Source organism: Chrysochloris asiatica, unplaced genomic scaffold, assembly GCF_000296735.1.
Source record: "Chrysochloris asiatica unplaced genomic scaffold, ChrAsi1.0 scaffold00348, whole genome shotgun sequence".
NCBI lineage: Eukaryota > Metazoa > Chordata > Mammalia > Afrosoricida > Chrysochloridae > Chrysochloris > Chrysochloris asiatica.
In genome coordinates this window covers 2,479,979-2,504,705 of record NW_006408866.1, presented here as the reverse complement: position 1 = coordinate 2,504,705, position 24,727 = coordinate 2,479,979, and the positions used below count along the sequence as shown (strand labels likewise).

The 24,727-nt window shown below is 38.5% G+C and overlaps 1 protein-coding gene across 1 annotated transcript in view; it reads right to left on the bottom strand.

The window, feature by feature from the left end:
- The window catches only part of LOC102824565 (ATP-binding cassette sub-family A member 3-like), a 133,206-nt gene that overhangs the window by 61,868 nt on the left and 46,611 nt on the right, over positions 1–24,727 (bottom strand). The window contains exons 9-13 of the mRNA XM_006875983.1: positions 22,551–22,685; positions 7,979–8,108; positions 1,530–1,684; positions 1,138–1,293; positions 574–784 (exon numbers count right to left, since the gene is read on the bottom strand). Coding sequence (XP_006876045.1) covers positions 574–784; positions 1,138–1,293; positions 1,530–1,684; positions 7,979–8,108; positions 22,551–22,685 — 787 coding nt within the window. The remainder of the gene's footprint in view (positions 1–573; positions 785–1,137; positions 1,294–1,529; positions 1,685–7,978; positions 8,109–22,550; positions 22,686–24,727) is intronic.

Sequence of the window (24,727 nt, the reverse complement as noted above, 5' to 3'; positions counted from 1 at the left end):
TGACAAGGTTTTGAAATTTTATTTAGGAGGCCAAAAAAGTCTGATGTATGTGTAATTTTGGATAACAGCCTGTAAGAAGAGTTCAGAAAGCTATTAAGACATATTTGGTATGTCCCAAGCTTAGAAAAATTCTTCTTCAGATTACAAGAAAAAAAAATTCTGTATCTATTGGTGATTTGGTACTGGTTTGACAAATAAGAAACAAATAACTGGTTTTGTACATTTCCCCTGTAATCCATCCACTGTTTGTCTGTCTGTCTATTTATCGATTTCTCCAGCAATCAAACATCATTTGAAGGGACAACTGCATTTATGCAAATTACAATCTCAGCAGAAGCCAGATGGGAGAAATAAATGCAGCAATGAGAAATACATTTGAATCATTAAAATGACTAAATATTATTTTAATGGTTCAAATACTTCTGTTATTCAGATATACAGTTTAAATAGTTGTGCCCTAAGTAACAGAGCAGAGGCAGCCATTGAAGCTCTGCATAGGGAGACGAAACCAATTATCCTGTTAGAAGACTAGGAAAGCTGCAGTAGCCAAAGACCGAGCACAGAGAGACAGACCGTAGATTTGCTTCAGGAAGATCGAAGAGCCACAGCACTGCAGGGTTCCCCGGACTAGGATGGCAATGCGGTCACCCAGGATGTCCGCTTCATCCATAAAGTGGGTGGTCAGTAAGATAGTACGATCCTGTTTGTAGTGCTGAAGGAGATCCCATGTGACCCGCCTTGAAATTGGGTCCATGCCAGATGTTGGCTCATCAAGTATCACCACCTGAAGACCAGAAGAACAATTCTATGATTCTTGTTAATAAATGTTATGCCACTAGTGTTCTACCAGTCGTGTGCTTACCATCGTTTAGCTTTATAAAGTCATTTGTCCAGCTAAGGAAGCTAGTACACTAAGACGAGAACTGGATTAGCAATGTCAGAATAATGCCAGCCTTGTGGGCACATGATAGCAACTGGACTAAAACTGTGACTCCTATCTGGTTGTCACTTGGCAGGCTCCTTTTAGAATACTAAATCATAGCAGCTCTAAGGTTTGCATGTGCTAAATGTTTTCTCACCAGTTGCAGCAGGGATCCACTTGTAGCTCCTGCTTCCTGTCTCGCTCTCTTTTCTTACCTTGGAGCCCCCTATAAGTGCTATAATGATGCAGAGTTTGCGCTTCATTCCTCCACTCAGTGACTGGGAAAAGGTGTGACGCTTTTCCAGTAGGTTAAAAGCAGTCAGCATATGCTCAATCTCCACAGCACGCAGCTTGCTGGGTATGCCTTTTATCTAGAAAGAGGAGCCCGAGATTAAAAGCTACTTATAGCTTTATTCTTAGAAACATTTTACATCAACTTTTTCTTACATTACTTATATAGTGTCTTCTTCATCTTGCCTACCTTTATGTCTTAAGGAGAATTTTTTTAAACTAAAGTACTGAATTTGATAATAAAAGGTATTAAAAAATCATAATTTATTTAAAGAACATGAATAGAATTGGAAAAAGGAACATATCTTTGGCTCACCACACAATAAAAAAAAAGATGTTCTGATACGGTCAAGTGATTAAACAACAGATCCTGCTGGGGACACAAGCCCAAGCTTTTCCTGATTTGGACCATGTCCTTTGAGGTGTCATATCCATTAATATAGGCTTCCCCACTGGTAGGAGGATAGAGACCTAGGATTAAGCAGAAGACATAAAAAAGTTTCTTTTTCATGACAGAACCTAGTGGTACACCACGAACACGTCATCTTTGGAGTTCACTTATGAATTACCCAATAGCTCATAAGAATTAGCAAGACTTCACTAAGAAAACAATTCGGAGGAAAACATCAATGGTTATCTTTTTATTGGACGGTTATACACAGTTTTTGAATTCTTCTTTTTGCTAAAACTGTTCTAATTACCCATGAATATGAATGAGTACAAATCACTCAGGTAATAAAATCACTACAGACTTAGCTATACTAGGTCATTACACCATTGTTATCAAGCCATTGCCCACTTGTGAGCTATATGCTGACAACTTTAATTGCCTTATCATTCACCATGATGTTGTTTAATAGAACATTTATTAGGATTTCCATTTTTTTCACATTTAGATGTAATCCACACTGAAGGTTTCATCAACTAGTGCTTCAATTGTCTTCATTTCAATGAGCAAGTTTGTGTCACCTGCATATCACAGCTCGTTAATGAGTCTTCCTCCAATTCTGATGCTACTTTCTTTTTCATATAATCCAGCTACTTCAATTATTTGCTCAGAATACAGACTGAATTGTATTGTTACACATGTTTTCCAAAACTATGCAGTTTTCGCTAGTTCTGTTCATACAACAAGGTTTTGTATTATTAGCACAATTAAGTTTCTGGGAGCCCTAGTCATTGTAATATTATCCACAATTTGTTTAGATCTACATAGTTAAGTGACTTTTCATAGTCAATAAAACACAGGTAAAATTTAAATTTTAGTTGTTTTAAAGTTTAAATGTATGTCCGATTACCCCTATAGACTTTCAAATTCCATCACAGTCCTTTCATTTCTGATCTTAGCAACTGGATTTTTCTCTTATATGCTTGTCAATCTAGTTAAAGATTTGTCAATTTTACAGGTCTGATTTTTTGTTTCATTAATTTTCTCAATTATGCTTATATACTCAATTTCATTAATTCCCACATTCCCTACTAACAAGCTAGTGCCACAGAGTCCATTTCGACTCATAATGACCCTGTAAGACAGAATAAACTAGCTCCAAAGGGTTTTTGAGGTTGAAATGTTTATAAAAGATGACATCTCACTTTTCTCCTTCATTGAGGCTGATGAGTTTGAACCACTGACGTTTTGTTTAGCAGTCCATCACGAAATCAACTGTGCCACTCAAAAAACTCCCACACCAACACCACTCAATGAGCTGATTTTGACTCCTGGCAACCCTATGTCAGGTGTCTGAGACTACCAATCCTTATGGGAGTAGACAGCCTCTTTCTCCCAAGGAGTGGCTGGTGGGTTTTAGTCGCACACCTTTTGTAAGCAGTCCAATGTCTAACCTGCCATCCCACCAGGGTTCCTTAATCCCTATGATTTCCTTCTTTCTGCTTGCTTTGGTTTTAGCTTAGTCTTCCTTTCCCAGTGTTTCAAGGTGGAACTTCAGGTTATTGATTTAAGAAATTTCCTTTTTTTACAATATAGATGTCAATTTCTCTCTAAGCACTGCTTTAGTTAACTAAAACTTCTAATGAAATGTACAAAGACCTGGAGTCAGAAAACCAAAAGCGAAGAACATGCTCAGCATTTCTCAAGCTGAAAGAACTGAAGGAAAAAAATTCAAGCTGCAAATTGAAATACTGAAGAATTCTTTGGGCAAAATACTGAACGATGCAAGAAGCATCAAAAGAAGCTGGAGTGACTACACAGAACCACTGTGGAAAGACTCAGGTGATGTTCAGCCATTTTGGAAGGGAGTACATGCTCCATACGCACAGAAGCAGCAGTTGAGTGTACTGAAGAACAAAGACCAAGCTGCGCTGAAGGCACTGTGAAAAACAAAGCTCCAGAAATGGATACAAAACACATTGAAGTGTTTCAACAAATTGATACAACACTAGGGGCAATCACTCATCTAATCCAAGAAATTTAGTCAACCGACAGCAAGAGATCGATATTTGTTCCCATGCCAAAGAAAGGTGACCCAACTGAATGCATAAATCACAGAACAGTATCATTAATATCACATACAAGTAAAATTTTACTGAAGATCATTTTAAAAGGGTTGTAGCAGTACATTGACATTGAGCTGCCAGAAATTTAAACTGAATCCAGAAGAGGTCATGGAACCAGGGATATCATTGCAGAAGCCACATGGATCTTGGCTAAAAGCATAAAATACCAGAAAGACATTTACTTGTGTTTTATTGACCATGCAAAGGCTTTTGACTGTGTGGATCATAACAAATTATAGATAACACTGAGAAGAATAGGAATTCCAGAACACTTAATTATGCTCATGAAGAATTTGTACATAGGCCAAGGAGTGTCATTTGAACATTTAATTGTGCTTATGAGGAACCTGTACCTAGGCCAAGGAGCAGTCATTTGAACAGAACAAGGCAATACTTGAATAGTTTAAAATCAGGAAAGTGGTGTTTCAGGGTTGTGTCTTTTCATCGTATTTATTTAAACTTTATGCTAAGCAAATACTCTGAGAAACTGGATTATATGAAGAAGAATGTGACATCAGGATTGCAGAAAGACTCATTAACAATCTGTGATATGCAGATGACACAACTTTGCCTGTAAGAATCTAAGAGGACTTGAAATACTTACTGATGAAGATCAAAGATTTCAGTCCTTAATGTACAAAAATCCTCACTAGACCAATAAATAGCATCATGAAAAGTTGAGAAAAGATGAAACTGTCAAAGATTTAATTTTACTTGGATCTACAATCAACACTCATAGAAGCAGTAGCCAAGAAATCAAACAACATACGATATTAGACAAATCTGCTGCAAAAGACCTCTTAACTAAGGTGTACCTGACCCAAGCCAAGATATTTTCAAGTGCTTAATCTGCACGCAAAAGCTAGACAATAAATAAGGAAGACTGGAAAAGAATCAAAGCATTTGAATTATAGTGCTGGTGAGGAATACTGAATATACCATGGACTGTGAAAAGAACAAACACATCTGTCTTGGAAGAAGTACAGCTAGAATGTTCCTTAGAAGTGAGAATGGCAAGACTTCATCTCACATACTTTGGATACATTATCAGACTCAACCATAACAATTGTGAGGATTGCATACGATTGGGCAGTGTCTCATTCTGCTGTGCATAAGGTAGCTATGAGTCAGAACAGACTCGAGGTCATCTAACAACAACAGCAGAAACTGCTTTAGATGCAACCCATTCGTTTTGGTAATTTTGATTTTATTTTTATTCATCTCAAATTATTTCCTATTTCCCTTGCTGTGGATGTAAGATTCTTAGCTGACAGACTATTCTTCCAGTACTTTGAACACTGCCTTCTGACCACCATTGTTTCTGATGAGAAGTCAGCTGTTGATCTTCCTTTACTATTCTCTACTCTGTCTTTTTATCTTCCCTCTCCCTGGGTTTTCTAAGTTTGTTTTGTTTTGTTTTTTTCCCTCTCTTCTTTTTATTTCCTTATTTTTCTCTCAGTTCAATTTTTCTGTCCATCTTTTAACTTTTTAGTTATTCTATTCTTTTTTTTCTGCGTGCTGCCTGGTTTTATTTCTTTTTTCTCCTTTAATTGTTGGTAGTTGATTTTACTGAGATTCTCTTTTATGTAACAAGTCACTTTTCTTTTGATGCTTTAGAGAATTTCTATTTGTCTGTGTCCTTCAGAATTTCTACTTGATGTGTCTAGGGGTAGATCTCTTTATATTTATTCCATTACAATGTATTAAGCTTCTTTGATGTGTAGATTAATGATTTTCAGATGTTTTGAACTGTAATATCTTAGAATGATTTTTCGTACTCCTTTCTTTTTCTCCTTTCCTCTAGAACCACTACTGACGCATTTAAAAGTATCTCACATTTCTCTGAGGCTCTTCAATCTCTTTGGTCTCTGTTCTTTTTACCTTTGTGTCTCATTTCATATTACATAAAATTAGATTGTTGTTATTGTTAACTGTTGTTGAGTTGGTTCTGACTCACAGAGGCCCTGTTTCTGAGGCTTTAAATCTTCACAGGAGCAGAAAGCTTCATCTTTCTCCCATGGAGTGTTTGGTGGGCTTAAACTGCCAACACGTGGTGTGCAGTCCAGGACTTATCATTTGGAGTCACTGGGGCTCCTCACAAAATTAGATTGTTGTTGTTGTTAAGTGCCATTGAACTGGTTCCAACTCAGAGTGCCCCTGTATAGGGTTCCTGAGGAGTGGCTGGTTATTACTGATTGCTGTAGTGTTCCTAACAATGCCATTCCACATAAATTGCTCAACAATCTAATACAGTTAAATTCATCAGGGCCTGTATTTAAGGTCAGGCTTAAACGTCACACTCTGTTTGAAATAAAGTCAGTTGTGAAATAAAGTCAGTTCTTTTTTGAAGAACTTTGGAATTGTCTTTTTTATGAACTCTCCTGATACACAAAATCTTTTAGTCACAACTCTAGGCAGTGAGTCTGGCACTAATCTCTAATCTTCTTTTCTTGATTTCCTGGTGTGTACCTTCTTCCCTAAGAGAAAACTGGGGAGAAGCAATTAGGGAACCACCCTGCCTCGCCTGAGGGAGAAAGATTATATTATGCATAGGCAGTGGGCGGTAGAACAGAGTACTTTATTTCTTGGCTACAATCAACAGGAATTCAGCCACTTCAAATCAGACTAGAAGAAGATGGTAGGTGCCAGCCATCTGCTTCTTCCAGTGAAATAAAGTTACCCTTACTTAGAAGCTGAGGATAGTGGGATACTTACTTGTCTTCTTGGTCACACCTACTTTGAATGGAAATTAAATCAGCTGATTGGGGTGAATAGATTTAAACGTATCTTAAATTGCACAGACTCTTGCTGTCCTTACTGAGTTTTAGTAATTTTTATTGAATAAATAGTTCTTCATTGGCTATATGCCTTTAATACAATCTGAAGAGACTTGAAGTGGCTAAGATACTTGTTTGTTTGTTTTGGCCAACTCTACCTATTTTTCTTCACACTGTCATCCTCAAAGTGGAATTACTTATTCAAACAGTTAATAATTTTCTAAAGAAATTTTAACATGGTACAGTATTTACCAAGCAGCAGTCAAGAGATCAGACGACGTATTGCATTGGGCAAATCTGCTGCACAGGAACTTTTTAAAGTATTGAAGAGCAGAGATGTCAGCTTGAGGACTAGGGTGCGCCTGACCCAGGCCATTGTGTTTTCAATAACCTTATATGGATGCGAAAGCTGGACAGTGAATAAGGAAGATTGTAGAAGAATTGATGCCTTTGAGTTGTGGTGTTGGAGGAGAATACTGATAGTGCCATGGACTGCCAAAAGAACCAATAGATCTGTTTTGGAAGAAGTGCAACCAGAGTGCTCCTTGGAGGCCAAGATGGCTAGGCTTCATCTCTCATACTTTGGACACATTGTCCGGAAAGAACAGTCGCTGGAAAACGATATCATGCTGGGTAAGGTGGAGGGTCAGAGAAAAAGAGGAAGACCTCTCACGAGATGGATCAGCCAGGTGGCATCATTGATGGACTCAAGTGTGGCGGCAGTAGTGAGGTTGGCCCAGGATCAGACATTGTTTCGTTCTGCTGTGCATGGGGTCGCTATGAGTCGGTTCCAACTCGATGGCACCTGACAACAACAACAACAGTATTTACCCACATTTTATCATTTCTGGTGTTGTTCATTTCTTCCTATTTTTCTGAGTTTCATTGTGGAATAACTTATCATCTACCTCCTTGTTTCCTTGGAGTATGTAGGATATTGTCTACCTTGGTGAATGTCCCACAGGTGGTTGAAAAGAATGTACATTATGTTGTTGCTGGGAGTGCTTTCTATAAATATCAATTCCATTCTGTTGGTTGATTGTGTTAAATGCTGTCTTTTTACTGATTTTCTGTATAGTAGTTCTATCAGTTGGTGTAAGAGTGCTGTTGAATTCTCCAACTATAAACGATTTGAAAATTCATTTTTTTCACATCTGTTAGTTTTTGCTTTAGGGATTTTGATACTCCATTTTTTGGTGCACATGAATTTAGAATTCCTATGCCATTGACCTTTTTTTATCATTATGTAATGTCCTTTTTTTTTCCTTTTCCAAAATAAATGCTCTTTTAAATTTTTTGTATTATAAAAATTGCTTGAAACTCATAAAGAAAGTGGATTAGTAGGCAACTTTTTACATATCACTGAAAGAACTAAACTTAAAACAAGAGGGGTGCAGGAAAGTCTCAACTATTTGTTGAGTTTCTGTATGAGGACAGCCCACAGTCTCCCCTGTGGACAGAGCGGAACACATACCTGACAGCATAGAGAGAATGGTGGACTTTCCTGCTCCGCTGTGGCCTAGAAGAACAGTTATCTGTCCCTCATACAAGTTCAGAGATAAGTCTTTCACAGCGAGTCTCGTAGTGTTGTACACACTGAATGCCTGTGGGAGGGAAAACCCACAAATACTAACTTTATATTGATCGCTGTCAATTGTGAAGGAAAGCACACATTGTCAATTGTATGTAGAATAAATACCGTATCATTAGTCTCATGACAAAGACGTGTAAGGTGGATAAAACAGAAAAGAAGTGCTTGAAGACATAACATGAGTGTTTAGAAATTCAAAGTAGACATGCAAATGTCTTCTGAGCAATTTTATCCACTCCTACTTTATTTCAATTACCATCTGGAAGCTGATATTGCTACAGTCTTCTTTAGTTGCTGTTTCCTCCGATTTGGAGAACTGACAATTGAAAACCTATATATATATATACACACAGTTGTTAAGTGCCTTCGATTCGGTTCAGACCCATAGCGACCCTGTTCAGGGTTTCCGAGGAGCGGCTGATGAGCTTGAAGCACCAATCTTGTGGTTCAAACCAATCTTGCAGTCCAGCACATTAGCCCACAGTGCCAAAGCAGGACTGCATATTTTATAGGGTATCTGAAATTCCTCATCTAGACTAAGAGTGCTTCTTGTTAAGATGTAAAACAACCCACTGTAACAATAAGAAAAAACTGATTATACAATTTTAACCTTCCACAAACACATCATAGAGATGACCTTTCAAGACGATCATATCCTTAACTTTAAGAAACAATAAATACCTAAAGGAGAGATGGCACATGAACATTTACTTACCTGGAGCAGAAACTGGATATATCCAAATTGGTAAAAAGATTTTGACTGAGTTTTAAAAACAAAAGTGAGGTAAAAACAGGTTTTGTTTTTTTTCCAAAAAGCATTGTATATTGTTCCATAAACAATGCTTAAATGGAAGAGTTTGGATTAGACACAAATAATTCACACTTAAACTATAAGGTAGACATCCCGTGTAACAAAAAAATCCTTTTTTTTTAGAAACCCCAAATTGCTTCTCTATACATTTCTCCGTAAGTATCCTCATTCTATATCTTCCCTAGACCTTAAACGAGACTTATATTAACTGCTTATTTAAAATTTGTACTTGCATGACTGTCTAAACTTCCGAGGTCCAAAGAGGGACTCTAAATTTTTCAGGCCTTCAATTATAAAGCAACTAACTGGAGAGAGCTTGGAATTAATCCCTCCTGTCCTTAGGAGAAAAAGCTGAATATCTGAAACTCAGCCATTCTGCATAGATCCATCTGAGAATTGAGAACACAGAGCTTATCATTGATTAATCATGGCCATGAAAACAGGAAAGAGAGAATACATAGAATCATTGTTTAATGGGAGCAGATATTGCAGCTGTCACCACTGTTGGACTCAGTATTGGGCAGGAAGACTTGAAGGGTAATTGACTAATTGTTAAAGACTCAGTGTGAATTTTCTTGAGAGACAAAAATTCCTAGAAGGCCAGCTTTGGGGGCCCCCTACTTCCACTAGTTTCATCTTTAGGAACCCAAGGTTTTCACTGTGGAGCTTAAGAGAAAAACTCCTTTAGGCTTCTAACAAAAGGAGAATGAAACAAACTTTTGTCCTCTGCCAGAGCCTCGTCAATGTGGGTTTGGAGGAAGGGAATCCACAAGCTCACCCATCTAGCCTTCCTGATGAGACAGGGAAATATCAAATTCAGTTCCCTTCCACCCTTCAAGATGTTGTTGTTGTTGTTAAGTACCGTGGAGTCAGTTCCGACTCATAGTGACCTTACATAGGGTTTCCGAGGCTGTAAATCTTTATGGGAGCAGACCACCTCATCTTTCTCCTGCGGAACCACTGGTAGTTTCGAACTTCTAACCTTCAGGTTAGCAACCCAATTCGTAACCACTACGCTACCAGAGCTCCTTCAAGATTGGTGAAGGGAAATAACAACAGCTGCCACTAAAAGTAGACATGTTGTTGTTGTTGTTAGGTGTCATCGAGTCGGTACTGACTCATAGCGACCTTATGCACAGCAGAACAAAACACTGCCTGATTCTGGGCCAACCTCACTACTGTTGCCACGCTTGAGTCCATCGATGCTACCACCTGGCCAGTCCATCTCATTGGGGGTCTTCTGGAGGTAAGGAAATACCCTAGTCCCTCTAGTCCCTCTAGCCCTCATGTTTCACCAACAGATGGAAAAGAACAAAAGCTGAGAAGCACTTGTGAATGTCACAACCTAAGGACACAGGCTCAGTAAGAGAAGGAAGCTTAATCATGTTTCCCCTTCTCTCACACTGATCACCAGATTAACATCAATAGAACTTGACACCTGAAGAACCTCAGCTGTTTGTATTTTGCAGAAAAACTTTTAGTAACAAATTACACAACAAATACACATCCTTTCATCAAAATAACACACCAACTTTTGAGTTGTCCAACTACCCCCTCTGAAATGTCCAACTACCCCCTCTGAGAAGACTTCTCATGAAACAAAATAAAATAGAACCAGTATATACTTTTGAATCATTCTAAAACTGACCCTTCTAACCAGAGATGACTTTCTGATATTACTTAAGAACAAATTATATAATACTATACAAGGTGAGTACTGACTTCTTCAACTCTGAAAAAAAAAAAGAGATATGCATTCCATCAAAACAAACATTTTTAATTGACTCATAAAAACATAAAGCATTATATACTCCTTAACATAAAATAGTTAACTTCTCTAATAAAGATAAAATCCATGATCTCTTCTTGAGTATCTTAAATAAGAGCATCAAGGGTTCTATATGATTGTATTACAATGTATGTAGATATAATAGTTCAGACTAGCAACGGCAGTACTGATTTGTGAATGCATTTATGGTCTTTCAATGAAATACTTCATGTATTCTTATCTACTCATGGAATTGTGTTTTATTGCACTTTGATTTATTGCATTTTGCAAATATTCTGTTTTTACAATCTGAACATTTTTGGCAACCCTGCATCAATAAAGTCTATTGGAGTCATTTCTCCTATAGCATGTGCTCACTTCCTGGCTCTGTCAAAGTCAAGAAAGAAGTCAAGAAGTCAAGAAAGAAAGAATAAATGGATGCTTGAATGAAAGAAGATAGACGCAATAAAAAGAACACTGATAACAAGTAGAATATTGTTAAAATATGGCAGGTATTAGTCTGACTATAACAAAAATCACTGTAAACATGAATGATCTAAATAGAGCAATGAAAAAACAGACTATTAAAGTAGATTAGAAAACCAAGACCCAAGTGTATCTTATATACAAAAAAACCACTTCAAATATTAAGGCACTGATAGATTAGAAGTAAATGGATGGAAATAGATGTGCTATGCTAAAAAAAAAAAAAAAAAAAAACAACACAAAAAACTGGAGTAGGAAAGATTCATTTCAGACAAAGCAGATTTCTGAGCCAGGAAACTTGTCAGGGATAAAATGTGGACTACATCATGATTCATGCGCCAACTCTCCAAGAAGACACAACAATTCTTAATGTGTCTGTGCCTACCAACAGAACATCAAATACATGAGGCAAAAAGCAAAAGACAAAGCAAACCCAGCCTTCCTTTCTGGAAGGTAGAGAGGGTCATCTTAAAGAAAATATACCAATCTTATAAAATGTTTTCACTTTTTAAATCTTTAATAATATTCTCATTTAAAAGTGTCATTACAAAACTTCCATTGTGTTAACAAGATATTATCATGCTTCATTTCTTTTGAAGTTTGCAGAGCTTAACCAGTAAGATGGACAGCTTTTCCACTAACTCACTTGCTCTCTCCAGGATCACTGACAAGTCATTCACTATTGTATTACAGAATCATTCACTATTGTATTTCTGAATCATACACTATTGTATTACAGAATCATTCACTATTGTATTTCTGAATCATACACTATTGTATTACAGAATCATTCACTATTGTATTACAGACTCATTCATTCAACAAACATTGAAATAAAACCTAATAGCTAATTGAGTTTTCAGATGATAAAGCTAATTTTTTAACAGAGTGTTTTAGAATATTCCAATGAATTCTTTTTCAGGTCCAAGAACAGGTTCTGAGGGGGAGGCATGACATGGACGTTTTAGTTCTCTAGTATGGAACAACCTGGTCCTCTGCAGAGAATCACCAGACATTATGTCCTGAAAGCACGTAAAAACGGGTCTGACTAGTGATTATTAAGAACAGAGCTGTTTTAAAGACTTGAAATACATTTTTATAAAACAAAAACTTTATCACTCAGCAAATAAAATATATTATCCAAACATGTATTCTTTACATAATCATTATGAAATAAGGTTATCAATGTCAAATAAAATATTTTCTGTAAGTGCTTCTATTCATGTCTTCATGACCAATTTTTCATTTCACTTTTCCAAATGTTGTATGCAACACTTGAGGTATGAAGAATTCTCAAATACCACGGCAAAGGACTTGAACATTCACCTACAGCTCCCTAGAGGATGGAATTTTTGGTTCCACTTGTAAGATGCAGTTGTGGTCCTAGTGGTGTTTTTAAGCATCCTGTGACAGTTTTGGGATATTTATCATGATGACCTTGATACACTTTCACAACTCAAGTTTTGTTGCATCGAATTATACCAGTTGTCTCATATTGGCCTCAGAGCATCCTAATTCCATAATCTTTCCAAGATGGAAATGGTAGTCATTACCTTGAAGTGCCCTGCTATGGAGCCCTATGGGCTCTGTCACCGCGCCAGGCCACACGACAGAGTGTGCATGCAGCACCCTCCTTGTTTTGTAGCAGTGCTGAAAAGCAACAGCCATTATCTTTTTTTTTTAATTTTCAATTTTTTTTATTGTGTGATAGTTTACATGGGGGAACATTAGCTTTACACTCATTCTATCATACATCATTTCATTGCCATAGTTACCATCCCGTCCATGCATCATCACCCAACCAAAGGTTATACCCCGCAGACCCCCCTCCCCCCACGGTCCTCAGCACACAGCTCCCTTCCCTCCCTGGATCTCAAGTCCTCAGCCACTCCATCTCTTCATGTCATCCTCTCTGTCTCCATCTCAGGCCTCACTGCTTCTCTGGGTGGGGTCCCGATTTCTGCTCTTCTCCAGTGATGGTCCCAGGGGCCTTTGCTCTAGACTGAAAGGTTAATCACATCCCTCCTTGCTATAAAATGTCCACCTTTACCTTTCCAGTCCTCACAATCAATCCTGATAACAATTATTCGCCCTTGCATCACAAGAGACCCATCTGCATTTCTTTTCCTCAGCCCTTCCTAGACAGGTTGGCTATTACTCACTTGAGACTCTACCCTCCTCCCTGCCCTGTCAATCCAGGTTCCCTCTTGAAAGCTTGTAAGCCAGTCACTTCTTACAGTTGTATCCCTCCCCTCATTTTGGGTAACCAATGTGCAAGTTGCCCATCCCTATACTGGACATATTGTAGCCCCTTTTTAGGTATTCCAGTCAGTTCCAGGCAGAAGATGGACTTACAAGCTTTCTATGGTGTTATTTCTGGCTATTCCTCCCTCTACTCTCCCGTGACTGTTTTATAATATAATGCATGGAAAACCAAGGTTCAAGAGTCAGCCAAGCATCTCAACATTATTTCCCCTCTTTCCTCATTCCAACCATGTCCCATTCTCTGTATCCCGGAGCCCTGTTTTTCCAAGGCTGTGCCTACATCATTTATTACCTCTGTCCCATTTAGCTCATTCCTACCTGTTTTCCCATCTGCTTTGTTCCTCCATTCCCCTCTCCCTACTTGTATATCACCACCCTCCCCAACACCCAAGCTATCCTGTGTCTATTCCCTGCCCTGTGCTCCACCTTCCCCTCCCGTCTTTAACCCCACCCCTACGCCCTAGCATCCAGTTAAGCATCCACTTTAGTGGAATAGTATGGGATCTTTCTCTTAGTCTTTTACCCTAGTGGTCCTATGCAGTATTTTTCCTTTTGTGATTGACTAATTTCACTCAACATAATGTTCTTAAGGTTCATCCATGTTGGGAAGTGGCATGCAGCCTCCTTGTTATTTTTCAATGTAGCATAGTACTCCATTGTGTGTATGTACCACAGTTTGTTTATCCTTTCTTCAGTTGATGGGCACTTTGGCCGTCTCCATCTTTTTGCTATTGTAAATAGTGCAGCTATGAACATTGGAGTGCATATATCTTCCCGTGTTGTGGTTCGTTTTTCTTGTGGGTAAATACCAAGTAGAGGAATTGCTGGATCATAAGGTATTTCTATTTTCAACCTTCTGAGGAAGCGCCATATTGCTTTCCATAGAGGTTGGACCATTTTGCAGTCCCACCAGCAATGCAGGAGTGTCCCAGTCACTCCACATCCTCGCCAGCATTTATTATCCTCAACTTTTTTGATCTTTGCTGTTATTGCTGGTGTGAGATGGTATCTCATTGTTGTTTTGATTTGCATCTCTCTAATGGCCAGTGATCGTGAACATTTCTTCATATGTTTGTTGGCTGCCCGGATCTCCTCCCTGGTGAAGTGTCTGTTCATATCCTGTGCCCATTTCTTAATTGGGTTATTTGTCTTATTTTTGTAGATGTGTAGCATTTTCCTATATATTTTAGAAATTAGTCCCTTATCCAATATGTCGTTGCAAAAGATTTTTTCCCAGTCTGTGGGTTCCCTTTTTACTCTCTTGGTGAAGTCTTTTGATGTGCACAAGTTTTTAATTTTTAGTAAGTCCCACTCATCTCTTTTGTCTATTTTTGTTTGTGTACTTTTCAAAATGTGTGGCAGTCTGTATATGCCCTGGATTAGTGCCCTCATGTTTGTCCCTATTTTTTTGTTGATGATCTTCATAATTTTGGGATTCACATTTAGCTCTTTAATCCATGTTGAGTTCATTTTTGTGTAGGGCGTGAGACAAAGGTCTTGTTTCAGTCTTTCACACATTGCTTTCCAGTTCTGCCAGCACCATTTGTTGAAGAGACTGTCACCTCCCCATGCAATGTGCCTAGGCACTTTGTAGAAGATCATTTGGCTGTACGTGGTTGGGTTGATATCTGGATTCTCGATTCTGCTCCATTGATCAATGTCTATTTCATTGTACCAGTACCAGAACAGCCATTATCTTTTAATTCAATGTTTCCATGAACATTTTGTAGCCCCCTCATATTAGAGAAAAACACAGAGATCTAAAACAAATAACTTAAGTTCCTACCTTAGAAAAATCCGAAAAAGCAGATTTAAAAAAAAAAATCAAAGTAAAGAGTAGAAAAGAAATAATAAGAATTAGAAAATAAATCGGTAACATTGAAAGCAGGAAATAGAGAAAATCAATTAAAATAAAGTTGTTTCTTTAAAAAGTCAATAAAATTGATAAACCTTTAGCCAGGATAACCCAAGTAAAAAAGAGAGAAGACACAAAACATTAATATTAGAAGTAAAAGGGACCATCACAACTAACCTCATAGACATTAAAGGGTTATTAAAGGAATACTATGAATAACTCCATGCATACAAATCTGAAAACCAAGCCAAATTTGATAAATAGACCAATTTCTTGAAAGGCATTATTGCTGATATCAGATGGATCTTGTCTTAAAGTAGAGAACATCAGAAAGATGTCTGCATTTTATTGACTATGTGAAGGCATTCAACTGTGTAGATCACGACAAATTATGGATAACACTTCAAATTATGGGAATTCTAGAAAACTTAACTGTGCTCATGAGGAACCTGTACACAGACCGAGAGACAGTCATTCAAAGAGAGTAAGGAGTTACTGAAAGGTTTAAAATCAGTAATAGTTCTGAGCAAAGAATCTGAGAAGCTGGATTATATGAAGAATTTGGCATCGGGATTAAAGGAAGCGTCATTAATAACTTGCAATATACAGATGACACAACCTTGCCTACAGGTAGCAAAGAGGAATTAAAGTACTTACTGATGAAGATCAAAGACTACAGCCTTCAGTATGGATTGCACCTCAGAGTAAATGAAACAAAAATCTTCAAAACTAGACTAGAGATAAATAACATCATGATACACAGAGAAAAGATGGAAGCTGTCAAAGATTTCATTTTACTTGGATCAATATTCAGAACTCATGGAAGTGGAGTCAAGAAATCAAATGATGGACTGCATTAGACAAATCTGCTGCACCAGACCTCTTCAAAGTGTTCAAGAGCAAAGAAGTCACTTTGAGGTCTAAGATGACCCAATCCAAGCCAAGATGCTTTCAATGGCCTCATAAGCATGTGAAAGCTGGACAATGAATAAGGAATATGGTAGAAGAACCAATGCATTTGAATGATAGTTTTGGAGAAGAATATTAAGAATACCATGACAAAGGAACAAACAAATTTGTGTTTAAAGAAATGTTCCTTAAAAGTGAGGATGGCAAGCCTTTTGTCTCATATAATTCGGACATATTATTAGGAGGGACCAGTGCCTGAAAAAGGACATTATACTTAGCAAAACAGAGGGTCAATGAAGAAGAGGAAGACCCCCAACAAGATGGGTTAACATGGTGGCTGCAACAATGGACTCAAACACAACAGCAGGATCTGGCAGTGTTTTGCTCTGTTGTACAAAGGGTCGCTATGAGTCAGAACCTACGCAATGGCGCCTACCGATAACAACAAGAAGAGACTCCTGTTTTTGTTATCTCATACAGGAATACCACAAGTGGCTTTAAAAACTGAACTGTCTTCTCTCGCTGTTTATGAGGCTAGAAGCGGAATCCGTGGCATCAGCTCTAGGGAAGACTCTCTCTCTGTGTTGGTTCACAGTTTAGGAGGAAGGTATTTTCCTAGTACTCAGGAGGAGCAAAGGGGAACAAGTCGTGCAAGGGAGTTACAGTTTTTTTGTGTGTGTTTGTGTCAAGGAAGAGGCAAAGGCTACTGTACAATCTTCAAGGAGGCAGGAAAAAACTACTACTACTTAGTAGAAAAGAGTGGGTCATTTCTTTAGGCTTTTGTTGTTATCGTTGTTAAGTGCCATCAAATCAGTTCAGACTCAGAGATTCTCTATAGGGTTTCCTAAAGGTGGTTGGTGAATTTGAACCATTGACCTTGTGGTTTAAACCGATCTTGCGGTCTAGTGCTTATCCTACAGTACCACACCAGGACCTTTTTTCAGGATGAGGATTCCAAAGAAATGGGACTCAATCTTTTTTTCTTTTTAAGGTTTTTATTGTGGATTGAGTGAAAGTTTACAGAGCAGATCATCAATTTTACATTCAACAAATCATACACCTTGTTTCATTACAATGATTATAATCCCCTCCATGAACCATCAGTTAACAGTATTTCTCTCTATTCAATTTAGCTCTTTTTTTTTTTTTTTTAACACTCAGGCATATATACTAATTTACACCACCAAAGGGCATATTCTGCAAGTCTGCCTCCTGGCCGCCAGCTCTCAGTCCCTCTCTTTCCATAAATCTAGAGTCCTCAGCTGCTTCCTCTCTCCGTGTCCTCAGCTCTGCCTCCATCTCTGGTGTCGCTGCTTCTCTGGTTAAGGTGTTGCGTTCTGCTTGTGCTCTTCTCCCTTGATGGTCCTAGGGTCCTTTGTTTCTGGATTGTAAAATGGAACTCAACTTTTTAATTATATTTGTTTTCATTCTCTGTCTGAGGATTTCAATGAAACCTGCCTACATTAGGAAGCTAACCTTATCTGTAGCTCTGCTACTCTTATGATTGAGTCCGGGGATTGTGTTGTAAGTTTTTCTGCTTTTAATATGGAGTCCTGGTATAGTACTGTAAGATAAGCACTGGACTGGTAACTTCAAGGTTGGCAATTCAAACCCACCAGTCACTCCTTGGAAACCCTATACAGGGTCGCTATGAGTTAGAATTGACTCAGTAACACTTAACAACAACAACTAAAGTATGCATCCTAGAAAGTATGCAGGTAGCTTTGAGTAGGAAACGACTTGAAGATGCTTAACAACAAGAGGAATTACTCTGGATTTCACAGTTAGCTGCTGATGGTTAATCATACATAGCCTTCTCCTTTCTGTCTCTAGTGTATCAATTTCCCCCAGTAGTAGGCATCCAAGTTGTGAGCCCTATTATTTCTCCTTCTCCCATAGTTTTCAACAGCTTGATGCATTGCACCAACTACTAGCACATTTTTCCCCCCTGGTTTGCCATTCCAATTCACCACCTATGAATATTATCGATGAATACTGGACTGCCAGAAGAACAATCAAATATGTGTTGGGAGAAGTGCACCCAGAATGCTCCTTAGAAGCCAAGATGGCTAGACTTCATCTCTCATACTTGGACATATTATCAGGAGGGACCAGTGCCTGGAAAAGGACGTCATACTTGGTAAAGTGGGGGGACAGCAAAAAAGAGGGAGACTCCCAATGAGCTGGATTGCCACCGTGGGAGCAAAATGGGTTGCTATGGGTTGGAACCAACTCAATGGCACCTAACAACAACAATAGCTTGTAGCAGAGCCTGCCTTGTACAATATCATCTGCTTTCTCAGTCCACTCCTGGTAACAACATTCACTAAGTAGACTAACTAGGACAAAAATTAGACAGAAATTCGCATTTAGAAAGTTTGCATGGGATAGAAATGATCATGCTTTCAGGATCAGCACTGTGTGGGGAAGGGAAAGGATAAATACTTAGAAGAGAAAATCGTTTCAGCTGCAGAGGAATCACAGCCAAGCCAACCACACGGGGGCTTGTAAAGCTAGATGATTACTGAGAGTTGACTCTGTGGGATAAGCATTGGGCTTCTAACTGCAAGACTGGTGGTTCAAATCCACCAGCAAAAAGACGAGACTGCTCCTATAACGATTTACAGTCACAGACCCTATATAAGGTCACAATGAGCCAATCAACTCCTACACAGCGGGTTTGCTTTGGCTTGGTTTTTAAACTGCAGAAAAGGACTACGACTTCACATCTCCAACTAAACTAGTCACGAGAGGCAAACTGTTCCAGGGAAAGGGACCTGATTTTAGGTGGGGAAGCTTTGTTCAGCTGAGGTTACTGTCAGAGAGGGTAACTAGCATTCACAAAGGCAACATTTTCAGTATGGCTTTCCTTGGGATGTTGTTACTGTAGTTAAGAGTTGGTTCCAACTGAGAGCCCCTCTGCACAATACAATGATACACTGCCTGGACTCGGGCCATGCTCACAATTGTCATGCTTGAGGTCTCACTGTTAAAGCCACTGTGTCAATCTATCTCCTTAAGGGTCGTCTTCTGCTTTGCTGACCACCCTCCACTTTACCATTCCTGATAACATGTCTAAAGTACAAGAAAGGAGCTCTGGTACCGTAGTGGTTACGTATCGGGCTGCTAATCTCACGGTCAACTGTTCGAAACTACCAGCTATTCTGTAAGAGAAAGATGAGGCTTTCTGCTCCTGTAAAAATTTACAGCCTCAGAAACCCTGTACAGGGTCGCTATGAGTCAGAATCGACTCCACGGCACATAACAACAACAACAATAACAAAGTACAAGAGGAAGTCTCACCATTCTCATTTCTAAGGAACATTCTGGTTGTACTTCTTCCTACACAGATTTGTGATTCAGACAGTCCAAAGTACTTTCAATATTCTTCTGCAATACCATAATTCGAATGCAGCGACTCTTCTCCAGTCTTGCTTATTCACTGTGCAGCTTTCACATGCGTATGAGGTGATTGACAACAGCATGGCTTGGGTCAGGCTATTTAATCCTCAAAATAACCTCTTTGCTCTTAACACTTTAAAGAGATTTTTTTGCAGTAGATTTGCCTAATGCAACCCATTATATGATTTCTTGACTACTGCTTCCATGAGTGTAGATTGTGGATACAAACAAAATGAAGTCTTTGACAACTTAATCTTTTCTCCTTTATGGTGATGTTAGTTTTTGGTCCAACTGTGAAGATTTTCATTTTCTTTACATTGAGATGCAATCCATACAGAAGGCTGTGATCTTTGATCTTCATCAGTAAGTATTTTAATTCTTCTTTGCTTCCAGCAAGTTAAGCTATATCATCTACATATCACAGGTTGCAAAGGAATCTTCCTTGTATAATCCATCTTCTCAGATTGTTTGCAGAACATACAGATTAAACAATTATGGTGAAAGATAAAAACTCTACCACACACCTTCCCTGATTTCAAACTATTCAGTATCTTCTTGCTTAGTTCAAACAGCTGTCTCTTGGTATATGTACAGATTCCTAATGAGCACAATTAAGTTATGGAATTCCTAATTTTGGGAATGATATTCAGTTTGTTATGCTCTACACCATTTAATGAAGTGGTTCATAGTGGTTACAAATTTGGCTGTTAACCTCAAGGTCAGCAGTTCAAAACTACCAGGGAGAAAGCGTAGGCTTTCTGCTTCCGTAAAGATTAGCAGCCTCGGAAACCCTGTGCAGGGTCACTGAGTCGGAACCGACTCCATGGTACTTAACAACAACAACAAACACCATTTAATGCTGTTGCATATTTAATAAACTACAAATAGACATCTTTCTGGTATTCTCTGCTTTCAGCCAAGATCCATTTGATGTCAGCAATGACATTCCTCATTCCATGTCCTCTTCTGAATCCATCTTGAATTTCTGACAGCTCCTGTCTAAGTTCTGCTGTAACCACTATTTGTCTTCAGAAAAATATTACTTGCATATTAATGAAATTTTGGGATAATTTCTGCATTCCATTGGGTCACCTTTCTTTGGAATTAGTTGGCCAGGTAGCTGTCTTTGAACTTCTTGACATAGATGAGGGATTGCCTCCAGTGCTGCATCAGTCTGTTGAAAAGATTTTCATCTGTATTCTGTGTATACCTTGAGTCTTGATTTTTGCCAATGCCTTCAGTGCAGCTTGGACTTCTTCCTTGCAATAACCTACCCATTCAAAGAGAGACTCCTAGTGGTAAAACAGTTAAACACTCGGCTACTAACTGGTGATCTACTTCTGTAACAATTACAGTCAAGACAATCCTATAGGGTAGTTCTACTCTGCCTGTCATATGAGGATGCTATAAGCTGACAATCAATTTGACAACAACTAACAACAACAAATGTACCCATTAGTTCCCTCTATTCTCTAAATGGCATTTACTGTATACTAGAGGTGGCACTGGTGTGATACTATAGGTTACGCACTAGACTGTTAACTGCAAGGTCAGCAGTTCAAACCTACCAGTTGCTCTTGAAAACACTATCTAGGGTTGCTATGAGTTGGAATTGACTCAAAGGCACTTAACAACAACAACAGAGGTGACAGAACAGTTAAATGCTGAGCTGCTAACTCTAAGGTTCAAATCCACCCATTAGTTTATAGGAGAATGACAAAGCAAGCTGATTTAGTAAAGATTCAACCAAGAAAACCGTACAGTACAATTCCTCTCTGTCACACAGGGTCACTATGAGTTGAAAATAACCTCCAGAGTACCTAACATCAACATAATTATTTTGTCTGTTTTCAAAAATTTTTTTTCCATTTGTTTAAATGTTAACTACCTTTTATTCACTGGAGCTTAAGTTCCTTGACCGCAGAGATTTTATCTATCTTTTTCACTGCTATATTCCCAAGGTCTAGAACAAATGGATGAATAACTAGTGAAAGAATGAATGAACCAATGAAGCAAATAAATAACAAAAGTCTTTGGTCCTTCGGAGCATTCTCATAAGTCTGAATATGAAGTTTGGAAGAGCATGAGGAGAGGTAAGTGTTCCCTGAAAATCAGAAGAAGCTCTCAAGGTCAATCTAAAAGGGAAAAAAACTTTTTTTTTAAGAGAGAAGACAAGGTTAAGTAGACGTGGGAAAGTAACCACAGTCGATGCATTTCTGGAGCCAACCCAATCCAGCCCTAATTTACATTCCAGGTTATTAATATCCACAAAATGTTTGTGGCTAACACATGGTCTATTCTGGAGAATGTTCATGCGCACTGGAAAAGAATGTGTTGGGTTGAATGCTCTGTACAAAACTATGAGGTCAAGTTGATTAATTGTGTTGTTTAGTTCCTCTGTGTCTTTGTTGAGTCTCTTTCTTGTTGTTTTGTCCCTTTTTAGAAAGTGGTGTATTAAAATCTCCCACTATTATTGGAGAGTTGACTATTTCTTTTTTCAGTTCTATTAGGATTTGATGTATATATTTTAAGGTTCTTAAATTGGGAGCATAGATATTTATTATGGTTATGTCCTCTTGTTCACTTTACCCTCAAATCCCAGTGTCCTTTTTTTGTCTCTTACACTGGTTTTTGCCTTAATGTTTATTTTGTCAGAGATTAATATTGCCACTCTTCATTCTCCACTTTGCCTCTACTTTTGAAAACAAGAACATTTGTATATATAAATACATTCACAGATAGGTCTGTAGAGTATAGAAAACTCGTTTCTATTCTGAAGGAAGGGGAAAAATGAGAAATGACACATGTGGCTTTTCATTACATACTGCATAAATTTCACATTCATGTTTCTCAAAGAGAATAAACATGATTATGATCTTTTATTAATAACTGATCATTTATCTTGAACTGCAAACTCAATTTCAGTCCCACCAAGAAAAAAAGACCTGGGAAACAATACCTTGGACAAATGTTTGATCTCGATACCTGCCACCAAATTAGTAGGTTCCGCCTCAAAATACTTGCTGTGAATTTTCTCATAAAGTTTTACTCTTTCTTTATTTTTCTCAGTTGCTTCCCCAAACCAGTAAGAGTGCTAAAAAGGAAATAGAAAATGTAATCACCATGATGGCATTGAAAAAGGAAACATTTGAAAATATTTTGGCCTGTTTTACATTACAGTAAATTGCAGGAAATTTATTGGGATTGTATTTTGGAGAGAATCAGCTATAATTTAAACACCCAGAGCATTGAAAATAGAGTCTCTTATTAAAATTATAACTCCAAAATGAGGTCACAATGAAAAATATTATATCACTTCTCTGAGCCATTACATGAAAGGAAAAGATTGAGAAGGAAAAGCAAAACACACCCCAGTTACTTATCTGGGGTTCTAACTATAAGCGATGTGGGTTAACTCAGGAAATGAAGTAGGTGGTGAGTGCCCAAATACAGGAGGTACCAAAAACTCTCATTAGCATTCCAACACCTGCAACATATTCATTTCTTTAGGTTCTGAGTTCAATCCATTATGAAAGATTTGGCTGGAAAAGGCACAATTTGCAAAGTTTGGGGTTATAGACCATGACTGGCAGATTATTTGTATCTGTTTATAAGGGATCTTCAAAATGAGATTAAAAGATGTTATGTTTCTATGCATTTTTTTGCATCCCCCTCATATGTGTGTGTGTGTGGGGTGTAGGTAAAGTGTGTGTACCCTCTGCCATCAAGGCGATTCTGGCTCAGTGACCCTATATAGGACAGATTAGAACTACTCCTTAGGGTTTCCATAAATGTAAATATTTTATTGTGAATTGAGTGATAGCTTACATGAGAGAACATCAGTTTTATACTCATCGTATAGTATTTTGTTTCATTGCAATGATTACAATCCCCTCCATGCAACATCATTCAATAGTATTTGCTTCTATTCCCTGTATTTTATTTTATTTTATTTTTTGGGGGATGAACACCAAAACACTCAGGAACAAACAATCATTCAACATCAAAGGGCATACTCTGCAAGCCTGCCCCCCAGCTGTCAGCACACAGCCCCTCTTCCTCCATGAGTCTAGAGTACCAGCCGCTCCATCTCTACATAATCATCTCTGCCTCCATCTCTGGCACTGCCACTTCTCTGAATAGGGTCCCACACTCTGCTCCCGCTCTTCTCCCTGGATGGTCCCAGGGTCCTCCACTCCTGGACTGCAAGATCAACCACTCCCTCCCCCCTTTTGCTACAAAACCTCTACCTTTACAGTTGAAACAATTGCAATCAGTCATGATAACAATTACTCACTATTGAACCATAAGAGTCTTATCCCCATCACCAGCCCCTTCTAGACAGGATGAAAACCACTCAGTGGAGATTCTACCTTCCCCTGCACCCTCTGAAACTAAACTCTCTCTTGAAAAACTTGTAAGCCAGTCACTTCATGCTTTTATACCCACTTCACCCCCCATTTTAGGTACCCAATCTCTTAAGTTGCACATCCCGATCAACCCTGTGTACAGAGGGGGTAGGAATGATCCTTGCTGTGAAGATTCCTTCCCTCTTGGCTGGTATTTTAAGCTACTACACTACTACATCCATAAGTGTAAGTCAAGTTCATTAAATTGTAGCGATTTACACTTTCCTTTATCAAAAAGATTTTTTGTTGTTGTTTGTAATCTTCCTCTAGATGAATTCTGCTCACCCAGTCATTGAAGCTAGGTCAAATGGGCACTATCTGCAATAGTGCATCTCCCCTCACTTCATATCAGCTGGACACTCACTCTCGGCTCTAGCTCTCTATGGCTATGTCCTTGTCCATGGGCTTAGGAATCTCCAAGTCTCACCATAATTCTGGCCAACCAGGTCTCACCATACTCCAGGTTGATGGGAGTCTACGTAACGAATGTGGTCAGACTCAGCCCACATCTTCACTGCTGCTTTTCCTCATTTCCAATTATCAGTAGAAGAATGTGGTCACCAGCAAGATTACATACTTGCTCATGTATTTCCTTTGAATATCAGTCTTGGAAGGGGGTTTGCCCTGAAGAGACTTGATTGCTTGCCTTGATGGCTCCCCGGCAGACATCTTGCTTTTTCTTGTGGTAGCCAATCAGGCTGCCATTTTTGTTTTTATTTTTCCTGCT